We start from the raw sequence: 13,304 nt of genomic DNA, 5'->3' as shown, positions 1-13,304 counted from the left end.
TAGATTTATAAAACAAAACGAGACAAAAATTGAAACTTTCCTCGTAATACTAATAATGAGACAAATAAGGCAAAATATACAAAACCAATATTGCATTGCCCAAAGTAGCCAAAATGCTGCCACAGGGGCTGGTGTCACAGCAGAGGCTGCAGGGAAGACATCAGGAAGTCCTGGACTGGACTCGGCAGTAGACAGGAACTGGATTCAGGGATGCAAGGACTGGAACCAGGATCAGGGTTGCAGGCAGGACAACGGGCAGGCTCCTCTTGAGATGCCAGCCATGGACCAAGAGCCTGAGACCCTTGTGATCTCCCAGCTTTAAACTGTGCATGACGTGGATGGCTTGGAACAACTCGGTTTTCAATTCGCATCACTTGTTCTGTCCACCCCTCCTTGCAAGTACAACCCCCTCACTTATGGGACATAAGAGATTCACCAGCGATGTTGGCTGCTATAGCAATAAGATCTAGTCCTAGGCCTTTTCTGCATACCAGCCCTACTGTTAGCTCAGTAAAACTGTCAATATTGGCCGTTGTCAGCTCTGGAGCAGACAGTGTTTGAAAAACATGCAGCCAACTGCAGAAATATGCAGTTACTTAGAAGAGCTTAAGCTGAAAGGAAAATTCACTAAAAGACAATTAGTCTTGTTTTAACCAAAAGCAGGACAGCCCTCATCACAGTCTGCACCTTCCTCAGAGAGGCAGCAGAGGTGAGGGGCCGATGTCCTGTCTCGGGTGACCAGTGAGAACAGGACAGGTGGAAATGGAATGAGGCTGCATCAGGGGGTGTTCAGACTGGACATTAGGAGGAAGTTCTTCACTGGAGGGTGGTCGGTCACTGGAACAGGCTCCCCAGGGAAATGGTCACGGCTCCCAGCCTGTCAGAGGTCAAGGAGTGTCTGGACGATGCTCTTTGTCTTGTGGTTTAGTGTCACTTTGTTGTGCGAGCAGCGGAGAGCTGGACTCATTGATCCTTATGGGGATCTTCTAACTCGAGATATTCTATGATTCTGTGGTCTTCAAGCTCAGGAATATTTCATCCCAGACCCGTTTGTGTGTGTGTTTGTCTCTTTCTGGGCTAACTGGGGAGATGAGGAGATGTCTGGGAGGGATCTAAACCTTACATGTGTCACATGGATGAATATTTTCCACTAACACAGTCAAGTGTACAGAGAGACATGGCGGGGTTGGGGAGGTGAGGAGCAGGTTCTCCATACGGTGATGGACCTCAGGCAGACTGCTGCTCCTTCCTGTCCACACCTCCTCAGGGGACACTCTGCATCAGTATCAATGGGAGAATCCTCCTGTCACTTCTTCTAAGTGCTCTTTCTGTACCTTCCTCCTTCACTACACCCTTGAAACTTATCTGATTAAGCATAAAAGTCTTGAAGACCATTTGTACATGATGGAAGCGACAGGGCTTTATCAGTCTTGTGTGATAACTGCCAGTTCCAGGCAGATACCTCAGGTACACTGGGGCCTCTGGAGGTTTGCACTGGAGGCTTATGGTCAGACCACGGAGCTCTGCCTGAAAACATGAGAACTGCTCTCAGTTCTTCAAAAAACAAACAAACAAACCATACAAACCCACAACTCACTCATCAGCTGAAATGATTCAATGTTTTAAATAAAATGTCCATGAATTTCTGTCCTGCCAAAATATGGATTTTTACAATATGTATGAGTTGCAGGAGAAGACATATTGTAGTTACCCTGTGCTTGTATTTCCAGAACTCTGCCTATGAGACTGTGTATTTAATCCCCCTGAACATCCAGGTGTTTCTACCTGTCCTTATTCAACCCACCATGTCTGCAGTCATGTCTTCAGAAGCCTGTCTGGACATTTGCACTTTCCACTGTTCTCCAGAGGTTCTTCTCCTCTCACTCTTTGCTCATTCAGATCCCGCTCACCTCTCTCCCTGCTTTGAGCTTCAGGCAGGTAAAGCTGAATTGTCTTTCAGCCGTCGCTCTCATACTCCCTGTAGGCAACTCTTCAATTGTGGTGATGGACCTCACTGGAAGTTGCTTAAACTAACGACAGAGTATATTTTATTGTTCATTTTGTTCTGTTGTGTTTTCTTTCTCATTATCTTTTTCGCTTTCTGCCAATTAAAAAGCCTCTTTGTGCCTATTTACATCCAGATCTCTAAGGAAAGCATGAAGTAATTCGTGCAGAGAAGCTGTAACAATCAGGTGCAAACTTGAGTGGGGAATCTGATGTAAAGAAAAGTGATGAAACTGCCAGGGGGCCAATGATCGAAACAGAAATTTGGAGAGGTGAGGAGCAACAGTCTCTGGCAGGAGGCCTGGCTGTGAGAGGACACTGCTGAATGCCCCAAGCCTGCAGGCCTACAGTTTTTAGCTTTTTCAATTTGTCAGCCACTGTAATGGAAATGTCCTTGAGAGAAACTTTATAAGAAGACCTAAACCTTCAGGCCCTGCCCTGAGGAGATCACCTTGCCATCTGGAAAGGCTGTTCTGAGGCCAACTCTGTCACACAAGTGCCCATTGCCTGTCCCTGCCTGCGCTCACAGGACTCACACACAGCAGGACGGTGACCAGGCTGCCAGAGCACTCAGGCCTTGCACCAACACAAGGGATGAGAAGGAGAGTGTGGGAGTGCAACAAGAACAGCTCTGGAAGGCCAAGCGCTGGTGCTCCCTGGCAGTGCTGCGAGGCTGGACTCTTTTCCCCTCCACCCATGCACAAAGGAACTATCCCCGTAGCTCCAAAAAGGCCTTGGAGTTAGGATGACAGCAGAAAAGTATTTGCTGAAGGGCTCTTTATTTTGCATATACACAGAGAGCACCATTCTGCATTGACACAGCCACTCAGTGAGAAAGGAAAAGCAGGCAGTGAATTGCAAAGGGAATTACAACATTATCACAATAAATACAACTAGAGAAAAAAAGTACTGCGGACAGGATGAACCTGCAATGAGTTAGACTATAACTCTTATGTAGAAGAAGACAGAGACACTTTACAGCTTCAGAAGAAATCCAGTCATCTGTTTCCTCAGGGCATCCTTGAGCTCCTGGTTCCTCATGCTGTAGATGAGGGGGTTCACTGCTGGAGGCACCAAAGAGTACAGAACAGACACCACCAGATCCAGTGAAGGGGAGGAGATGGAGGGGGGCTTCAGGTAGGCAAATGCACCAGTGCTGACAAACAGGGAGACCACGGCCAGGTGAGGAAGGCACGTGGAAAAGGCTTTGTGCTGTCCCTGCTCAGACGGGATCCTCAGCACGGCCCTGAAGATCTGCACATAGGACAGCACAATGAAAATGAAACACACAGAAATTAAACAGGCACTAAAGACAAGAAGCCCAACTTCCCTGAGGTTGGAGTGATAGCAGGAGAGCTTGAGGATCTGGGGGATTTCACAGAAGAACTGGTCCAGGGCATTGCCCTTGCAGAGGGGCAGTGAAAATGTACTGACCGTGTGCAGCAAAGAAATGAGAAACCCAGAGGCCCAGGCAGCTGCTGCCATGTGGACACAAGCTCTGCTGCCCAGGAGGGCCCCGTAGTACAGGGGTTTGCAAATGGCAACGTAGCGGTCATAGGCCATGACCGTGAGAAGACAATATTCTGCTGTAGCACAGAAAAGAAAAAAAAAGAGCTGGGCAGCACATCCTGTATATGAAATGGAGCTGGTGTCCCAGAGGTAATTGGCCATGGATTTGGGGACAGTGGTGGAGATGGAGCCCAGGTCAAGGAGGGCGAGGTTGAGCAGGAAGAAGTACATGGGGGTGTGGAGGTGCTGGTCACAGGCTATGGTGGTGATGATGAGGCCGTTGCCCAGGAGGGCAGCCAGGTAGATGCCCAGGAAGAGCCAGAAGTGCAAGAGCTGCAGCTCCCGTGTATCTGTGAACACCAGGAGGAGGAACTGGGTGATGGAGCTGCTGTTGGACATTTGCTGCCTCTGGGCATGGAACACTGTCACAGGAGCGAAAGACAGTGACAGATTAGGGGAGACTTCTCTGAGCAAAATCAAAGCCATTTCTCACACACCCTCCCCTGCTCCACACCCCTTTTCCTTTTCCAGACCTTCCTTCAGCTCCGTAGCTGAGCCCTGGGTGGTGCTGGCTGGAGGTGCCGTGAGGAGCAGGGCCTGTGCCCGCTGGCTGCCCAGGAGTCAGCCCTGAGGGGGTCATGGCAACGGGGGGCAGGGGCCAGACCTGGGGTTCGAAGTTGTCACCTGAAACTGCTGCTGGTGAAGAAGGGCCTTTCAGCATGTGCTCTATCACCGAGAATGAAACAGGACGGTAAAATGAAATTTGAAATGTTTGGGTGTTTTATAGCTTCACAGAATCACAGAATATTAGAGGACTGGAAGGGACGTCAAAAGATCATGTAGTTCACTTCTGCAATTCCCCTGGAGAGTGTTCTTGGGTGTCAGAAACCCTCAGCATTTCTCCTGCACTCAGAGAGAACAGAGCGAGTCCTGCAAGGCAGGAGAATGCCTGTGGGTCAGTGCAGAGTGAGGGCAGCTGCTCTGTCCCTCTGTCTTGCTCCCAGCTGCCCTGGGCTGGCACCTTTCTGAGATGGAGGCTGATCACACTGCCATGTTACCCTGAAAAGCCCCCAGGCACTGCTGAGAGCAGAGGTTTGCAGGTTGGAAAAAAGGACAGGTCAGCCTAAGGCTGATGGGTTCAACAGATGTGGTGCTGCTGCTGTCCATGGGCAGAGGAGGGGCTGAAGGGATGTTCCGAGGCTTCTGGTAGACGTACTGATCACTCAGAGTTGCAGTTCAGGAGTCTCAGTGACTTGTTAAAACTGGAGAGCTCCTTTTGCATTTATCCTTTCCTACACCCCTCTCCCTCCCCCCAGTCTTGGAAGAGGAAATGAAAAGCAGAGACTCAGGAAAGCTCCTTATCTTTATAGTAATACCTGTATAGATCTTCTCCTTGAAACCTCCAATTGGAAGTAGTCTGCAGTGAGCTGGAGCTGTGAGTAGACCTGACCCACAGAGAACCCAGCAGCAGAAGGACCCTGCCGTGCCAGGGGTCACTCCTTCCACCCACGGCTTCTCCCCTCAGCGTTGTTGGGATCTCCCCAAGCAGGCTGAGCGTTGACCCTGGCAGGCGGCAGAGTCCCTGTCCCGGCACAGCCCTGGGGTGCAGGGACCCTGCTCTGCAGGACAGCCCTGGGCACCCCTGGCTGCACATTTGCATTTACACCCCACAGCCATCCTTGGGAGAACGCAGCATTCATGTCTTGTCACTCTGACAGTGCAGAAGGCAATCCCTGCTCTGCAGCACATCCTCCTCCTCTGATCAGAGAATCTCTGAGAGTCGTACTTACATCTCTTGCAGGCTCTGCAATGTGACAGCTTTATGAGATCCTACCAAGATTTGCAGATGCATGCCCTGCAGCCACAGGCTTAATATCTGTGAAGATTTTTCTCCAAGTGAGTTCTCATGTGTCCTCCCACTCCAGTCTGTGTTTCCCCTCTCTGTGCCTGGCTCCTGTCCCCTCGGTGCTGCAGGCAGAGCCCTCAGCCCTGCTGCGCTTTGCAGAGGAGCTGCTCCTGGGCAGAGCTGTCTCTCTGCAGCGCTGCCGCTTGCCATGAGCTCCCTCTGTCCCAGGAGCCCAGCCCAGCTCAGCAGCACAGGAGCAGCCCATGATGTCCCTTTCTCTGCCCCCTCTGGGCTCCCTCCAGTAGTCCCTGGGGCTCTAGGGGCACGTTCTTTGAGACAACCTCAAGTAATCAGTGATCTTGATCCTCTCTCGTCTGCAGAGACACTTCTTTCCAGCATTGTGGTCTTTGTATTAAAACATAAATTGGTATGAGAATCATCTTTTCTTGTCCCAGGCAGAGCTGACGCAAGCGGGGACGCAGGCCCTGTTAAGTTCAGCCCTGCTGGAAGATCACTGGGCCTGCTGAGCTTCCCTGTATCTCAAGGCTTCAGGCAGGCGCAGCCTCCTGCTCTTTCTCACAACAAAGCAGGAATCTCAGACATAGTGATAAGGTTCCTAGAGTTTCTCACAGGCCTATGTTATCTAACACAGACGTTCTACTCATCAAGCACACAAGGTCAGTAAAACAATTAGCGTGATGTATGTGCTTTTCCTACAGACAGGTGCAAGTCACTTGAGCATATTTACATTTAACTAACCTCCTCGCCAAATCTTCCGCTACATTCCCATACACATGGGGTCTTGGACACTTGGTACCAGGTTTCCTTGGGGCAGGTCAGAGCTGGGCTGGTGCCACAGCTGGGGTGGTTCAGCCCAGATGGGAGGCAATGTCCTCAGCCAGGGACCTGACTGGCTGAGCTGGAGCTGTCAGTGTTGCAGACAGAGCTGTGACACAGACGGAATAAACTGCCAAGGCAGGGTGGCAGAAGTTAGTTCATCTGGTCTTGAAGGACAGCAGCCTCCAAGCACAGCAACAGTCCAGATCAAAACTCGGTCTAGACCTGTAATGCAATTCAAGGGCCCCCTAATGAGCTGTTACTACTTCAGGAACAGTTAAAGGAGAAACAAAGACACAGTGTGGACATTGATGAAATTAATATGGGAAAGAACATATATTCTCTATGTCTCTTCCTCCATCCTCAGCAAGTTCTCCCAGGCCTCTGTGACTGGAGGCAGGAATCTGGAGGAGATCTGGATGGGGATCGAGTCAGGGATCACTGGAACTAACACAATCCTTTCCAGTCTGTGGGACAGGAGGGGCAGTATCCCAGGAGCTGAGACAGCAGGACCATGTCACAGTGAGGCCACTCTCCACCACCTTGGAAAGCTCATGGAGACTGCGGGGACTCCCTGACCACTGGCAGCTCTCACATAGTGTGTGCACTTCTCAAAAATGGCCAATGGGCGAGCAGGGGAACTAAGGGCTGTGCCCCAGGACATGTCCACTGGGACCCCATTTCTGGGTGTCTGGAAGAGAAGGTGATGGGGTTTACCCAGGGCAGGTTGTGTCTGTCCATCCTCTCTGCTTTCTGTGAGGAAAGGACAGGGTTGCAGGACATGGGGAGAGCAGTGGTGGTCTGTTACCTGGCAGTCAGCAAGGCATTCAGCATCATGCCCCACAATATTCTTGTGTCCAAGGTAGGATATTATGGTCTGTGTCAGTGTGCAAGTAGATGGGTAAAAACAATCTGGATAGTTGGGCTTGGAAAGGTGCTATAGAAAGGGAGAAACTTCCCAATCCTGAGGACAGTCAAGCACTGGAAGCTGTTTCCCAGGAGTGCACATCCACTCTACCCCAGAAAGTGTCCAAGATGTGTTTGGATAAAGCCCTGAGTAATCTGGTCTGACCCTGCTTTGAGCAGGAGGTTGGTCAAGAAACCTCTCGAGGTCTCATCCAGCCTGAATGAGGCTGTCCTTTCATCCCCTTCATGTGTTCAATTTAGGGAGAGCTCTCAGGATCTCTCTGACTACAGGAATAATTCACATGAGGTCCAGGGCTGCTTTACAAGTGCCCCCAAACAGTCCTGACCACATCTTGTGCATCCCTTTTCATTTGCCCCAACCCAGCGTCTTCTTTTTTGCTGTCCTCATGCTGACCTTGTTGATCCTTTCAGAGCAGGTTGCTCAACAGGTGTCATCATCCATGTACAGAGTCTGCACATCAGCCAGGCAGCAAAGCCATAGTTACAGAAATGGAGACGAGGCTCTTGACCAGCTCCTTGCACCCAGGAATCGGCACCTCTTGTCTCCTGAGATTCCTGGGAACACCTGAACTTTAAGTGCAGAGCATGTGAGTCCTCATAGGGTATCCCGGCTTGTCTCCTGACCCCTGTGGTGCTTCGGGCTGTAAAGAGAATCAAAACCAGCCATTTCACTGGGGTAGTTTCATTTGACATGTGTCATGCAGGGCAGATAAAGGGAGCTCAGAACTCCAGTTTCTGTTGCACTTTCAGGACTTCAGAGACTGGAAATGCAGGTGATGGTGAGTGTCAGTGGACACCACATAAACATTCTGGCTTCCTTTGTGCCTTTGCACTGATCTGGGATCTGTTCTTTTCCTTTCTTTGCCAAAAAAAGAAACAACTCCCCTATGCCACCTCCACCTCACAACAGAAAAGAAGGAGAAAAATTAGGAAAGGCAGGAGTGAGAGAAAATTACTAAGAACTTCATGCAAAAGGTGAACTACTGAGGTGTACAAGCTGTTTTGAGAAGCAAGAATGGGAATGGAATTAAAGAGCTTCAGCTCATGAATATCACTGAGAATAAGGAGTTATCTGTGACTGTTATTAGTGATAGTGCCATTATTCAAAAACATCCTTGAGAGCTTCTCTGTTCTCTGTTGGCTCCAAAGCTCAGCCTGCTCGGATTTTGAAAGGACGACTTCAGACCTCTGCCACCCAAATCTCTATAACCTTCTCTCATCGAAGCTCTTGTACTCCAGGAAGGGGAAACTCCCAATGCAGGCACCAAACCAGTGCCCAACCTGCCTGGAGAGCCAGGACAGTTGTGCCACACAACAGCCACCCTCGAGGGAAGCTGGACATGATGGGAATTGAAGTGGTTTCAGGTGCAATCGTAGAATCATAGAGTTATAGAATCATAAAATCATTTAGTTTGGAAAAGACACATAAGATCATCGAGTCCAACTGCATCTTCTAACATTGCCAAGTCGAACACTAAACCATATCCCTTAGCACCACATCTATATGTCTTTGAAATTCCTCCAGGGATGGAAGCCCAACTGCTGGGCTGGCAGGACACCATTGGCTGCAGTTAGACACATACTTGTCATAACTGTGAGTTCAGACCTCAGCAGAATTTATCATACCCCTCATTGAGGAAGGCAGGGTGTTGGGGAGATGTGAGCACGTTCCAGTTTCCCACATCCCAGGACAGAGCCCAAACCATCCTTCCCTTGACCTCTGGCATCCCATTTCTTGAGATGCAAAGCTGGTGGGCCTTCTGTGGATAATCATGTTAAAACGCATCAACAGTCCTTCAAGTGATCATGTAATTTCTCTAAGAGTGTCAGTAAAAAAAAAAAAAAAAAAAAAGGAAAAGGTTAACCTGCCCAAATATAAATATCTGCAACATTTCAGTCTGCATGTGTGGTAGCCCCACTGGCAGTGCCCATCAAATAGGTATTTACACTATAAGGCTTGATACCCCATCCACAAGTACGTATCTAGGTGGATCAGATGACGGGTGGTCTGGCAAAAGTCACCCTGTTCCTCCCCAGGTGCCATGGACACTGCTCATGTGCCTGTCCAGAGACTGGCAGAAGCTGGATCCCCTTCTCGGGACAGACTCCTTCCAGGAGAGACACAGACACGGGGGTAACTCATCAGGTCTTCATGGCATTTCACTCGGCATCCGTTTTTATGTAATTGGTGATTTCCTGGGATTGCCCTTTCTGCACAAATGATCATAAAAAGACAACCACTTACTAACACATGGTCATAAAGGGGCTGTTATGGACAAGAAAGCTCAGCATGGGCTCTGGAGAGGGCGAGGAAGTTTATAATAAGCACCAGGAAGAACCAAGAAGCTCAAGGCCTCTTCTGAGGAGTAGGAGACCCTGAGCAGCCGTGACTGGCCATGTGTAGGTGTGGGAGAGGGTCAGAGCATGTCAGGGAGAAACAATGAGATGGCCGATGGCTTTAGTGAACCCTTACAGCCAGGTCTCAGCCCAGAAATGTAAAATAGTTGGTGTCTGCAGGTGGAGGAGCAACAGGAGGAAGATTTTCCTGGGAAAATGGAAGGAAGGTCTCTCTTGGGCTAGTCGTGTATGGTAGTGACATTTCCATCTTGTGGGCATGGCTGTGCCTGGGAGATGGGGAGTGGCCGCTGCTGGGGGTGGCTGTGCTCAGCCATGGCCCATGAGCTGACCTTGCTCTGCTCCTCTCTTACACTGCCCACACTTGGATGGTCCTCAGGAACCATCCATGAACCTGGTGGATGCTTGAACATCCTGGAGTGATGGGGTACAGATCCAAATAGAGGGTTCAAGCAAGTTTGGGACTGGGACATTGAGGTGACTGGTGACCATTGCCTGGTCTATGAAAGAAGCTGGATGAGTTGTGAGGAACTCACAGGCATTTCCAACTCCACAGAAAACCAGAGCCTTGCGGTTAAAGAAACACCACTTGACATAAAACCCACCCCCAAAGCACAAAACACTGTCCACAGGCAAAGCCTTGAAAAACATTTGAGAAAAATTTGCAAGGTCCCAGGGGTCAGGGCTCAGCCATTCTGGTGATAAACAAGCATCAAGGGCTGACATGGTACCAGAGCCACCTCCACATTGCCCTCACCACCTGTAACCAGTGTCTCCAAGTCTTTGCTTCACCAGCCTCCAGGGACAGGGACCTCGACTGGTTGTTTCCTTCACAGCTGTGTCAGTGATGGCCCTTCGTGGGGTCCCAAACACCCTCAGAACCTTGGGGTTTGCTTCTGCCTTTCACTTCCTTAGAGCTTTGTTCATTCTTTCAGTAGCTGCAGTTCAGGATCACGGCACCAGAGGACTCACTAATATCTAAAATGCCCTTTCATGGCAATCCTCTGTGCATCATTTTCCAAAAGGCTTCAAGTCTGGTGTGGGTGATGAGAGAGGTTTCAGGAACAGCCAAACAGAGAGCATTTCCATAATAAATAGCCATAAACCAGTATTTCTTCTGTTTCCTTCCCTGCTCACCCTTCCCTCCCTTTCCAGAACAGGTGGTCTCAGCAGTCTCCTGTTCATATTGATCTGGAGCGTCTCCTGATAAAGATTGAAGATGTCAGAAAAGTGGGTGCCTGAATCACCGCGTGAGTGAGGAGACAGGCCAGGACAGCTCAAGAGGAGTCACACTCCTCTGGACCAAGAGGTGGGTGTTCCTGGGAATCTCAGGTGCCACAGCACAGCGATACTTGTGTTCAGGGAGCTGGTGAAATGACCCATTTCCTTTTCTGTCATGGTGTCTGAGTTTGCTCAAGTAACCCCTGACTTGAGCCCCATCCACTCCTGGGTGTTCTCCATACTCCTGCCTTCAGGAACAAAGCCCCAGGAGACCTTGCTGGTGAAGATGGAGGCAAAGAAGCCGTGAAGTACCTCAGTCCTGTCTGCTTCTACTCTTACAAAGTTCAGCAGCAGGTCCTGGTTGATTATTTTACTGTAGGGAAGCAGTGTCAGCTCATCTGGCTGCCCTCAGCCTCCTCTGCAGGTTTCAAGTCCAGGGCAGCTGTGGCATCATTGCCACATCAATGGAAAATGCTTCTAAATTCCTCCTTTACAGCTCGACACGCTCCCACATTCTGTGTGTTGCCTTTTTCCCCTGGAGCTCTGTCAGTTCAGACGAGCAGCCTCACAAGATAAATGCTACTTCTCATGGGTACTCAGAGAGATCATTCGCGTTCTTAGAGCAGGCTGTCCTGTAAGGCCTGTCAGATTTCCTGAGCTCCTTCAGCCTTCAGAGCTGCTTCCCTGGCACCGCCTCTATCAGCACCCCCAGTCATGTCAAAGTCTTCTCCTCTGGAGCCCACCAGCCTGTGCTCTGCTGCTGGCCTTCCTCCCTCCCCTCTGGTGCCTGGGACCCCACTGTTTCCTGCTCACACCAGCCAAGGTGGACACTGATGTTCACATCCTCGACCAGCTCTGCCTTGTTTGCCAGTTCCAGATCCAGGTGAGCATCACCCTTGTTGACCCACCAGGCAGACATGTTAAGAACTTGGCCCAAGATGCTCTGTACTGTTGGCACCTGCTGCTTTGCCTGGCCAGTGAATACCAGGGCAATTACAGTTCCCCATAGGAACCTGCTCATTGACTGGAGACTTCCTCTGGTTGCTGATAGAACATCTTTTCCATTTCTTCTTCATGGTCAAGGAGTTTGTAAAATCCAACACGTTGTCACCCTGTATTGGGTTTACATGGCCAAGTCTTGGAACTGGGCTGAGTGTGGCTGTGCTACAGTTGTCACCTCTCTGAGAAGACAACAGGGGTTTGACCAACGTCAGACAGAGCCAATTTCAGCTGGCTCCAAGATGGACCCACTCCTTGACAAATCTGAGCCACTCAGTGATGCTGACAGCACCTCTGTGATATTGTATTTGAGAAAGGGTAAAAAACACTGCACAACAGCAGGTGGGAGAGAGGAGAGAGGAAACATGAGAGAAAAAACACTGCAGACACCAACGTCATATCCCGTAGGACCCAAGTAGTACCCTCAGCAGGCCAAAGCCTGCTCTCCTGAAATCCTGCTCTTTGCCTTGTTATCATCTTCCAGGAGCCTCAACTCTCCTTTCTCATCCCTGACTGCTACATCCCTGACCAACTCTTTCTGGTTTGTAGGTGTGAAGTCCCACAGGGCACCTCACCTCACTGACTCCTCAGTCACCCGTGTCAGGAAGATGTTGTCAATGAGTTCCAAACCCATCCTGGATGGCTGGTACCTTGCAAATATTGGGATATCTTAGGTTTGCCATGAGGACACAGCCCTGCAAACATGAGGCTACTTTCATCTGTCTGAAGGAGGCCTCATCTAATTCCTCTTCCTCATCAGTGAGTCTGTTGCTGATGTCCACCCACCACAACATTGCCCATGTTGCTCTGCCCTCTCATGCTGACTCCTCAGCTGTTCAGCTGATATTCTCTGTCCCCAGGCAGAACTCCACACATTCCTGCTGCTCCCTCACATAAAGGCCAACTTCCCCTCAGACTCCAGACCTCTGGCATGATGAGCACCAGACCCTCAAGACTCCACAGTTTCTCCAGGAGGGGCTGTTTGTAGTGCCCTGAAACTCCTCATGCTGTTATCTTTGGAGAGACACCCTCATCAGGATAAGCCATCTGCAGGTAAACATCAAGAGCTGACCACAAATATATCTTCAGTTCAGGGAGGGTCCAGACCTTGAGAAACTTTGGGATTCCACCATCTGAAAGCTCTGAATGAGCTGTATGGGGGCAGGAGAATAACCCCATCCATCAGGACAGAGCAGGACCTGACACGCTGAGCAGTGACCCTGAGGAGAAGGGCCTGGGCACTACAAGGGCCGCCACACAAGCCCGTGCTGCACGCTCACCATGAACAAGGCAGCTGCACACGGGGCTGCATGAGGAGGAGTGTGGGGACCCAGACACCTGGAGTTCTCATCCCATTCGGTTCAGCACTGGTGTGACCCCACACACACGGGTGTGTGCCCGTGTGCGGCTTCCCAGTTTGGAGAGCTAGGGAGGAACTGGAGAGTGTAGGGCTTTGCCAAGGCAGGGTTCAGGACCTTGTGCACATGGTGTGGGATGCTGAGGGACCTGGGCTGCTCTGGCCCAGCAGCGCTGGGGAGGCTGCAGCAGTGTAGGAGGAGCCTGAGAGTGCTGGAAGGGTGGTTTCACAGATGGTGGAGGTTTTCTT

General features: G+C 50.3%; 1 protein-coding gene across 1 annotated transcript in view; it reads right to left on the bottom strand.

The window, feature by feature from the left end:
* LOC135999844 (olfactory receptor 14J1-like) overlaps positions 1-12,332 on the bottom strand; it is a 35,777-nt gene extending 23,445 nt beyond the window's left edge. Inside the window, exons 1-2 of the mRNA XM_065653416.1 lie at positions 12,274-12,332; positions 3,070-3,649 (exon numbers count right to left, since the gene is read on the bottom strand). Of these exons, the coding sequence (XP_065509488.1) occupies positions 3,070-3,649; positions 12,274-12,332 (639 nt within the window). The remainder of the gene's footprint in view (positions 1-3,069; positions 3,650-12,273) is intronic.
* Between the last annotated feature and the right edge of the window lie 972 nt (positions 12,333-13,304).

Source organism: Caloenas nicobarica, chromosome 30 (assembly GCF_036013445.1).
Source record: "Caloenas nicobarica isolate bCalNic1 chromosome 30, bCalNic1.hap1, whole genome shotgun sequence".
NCBI lineage: Eukaryota > Metazoa > Chordata > Aves > Columbiformes > Columbidae > Caloenas > Caloenas nicobarica.
Note: the sequence above shows the minus strand (reverse complement) of the source record. Positions and strands in the feature narration are given on the sequence as shown.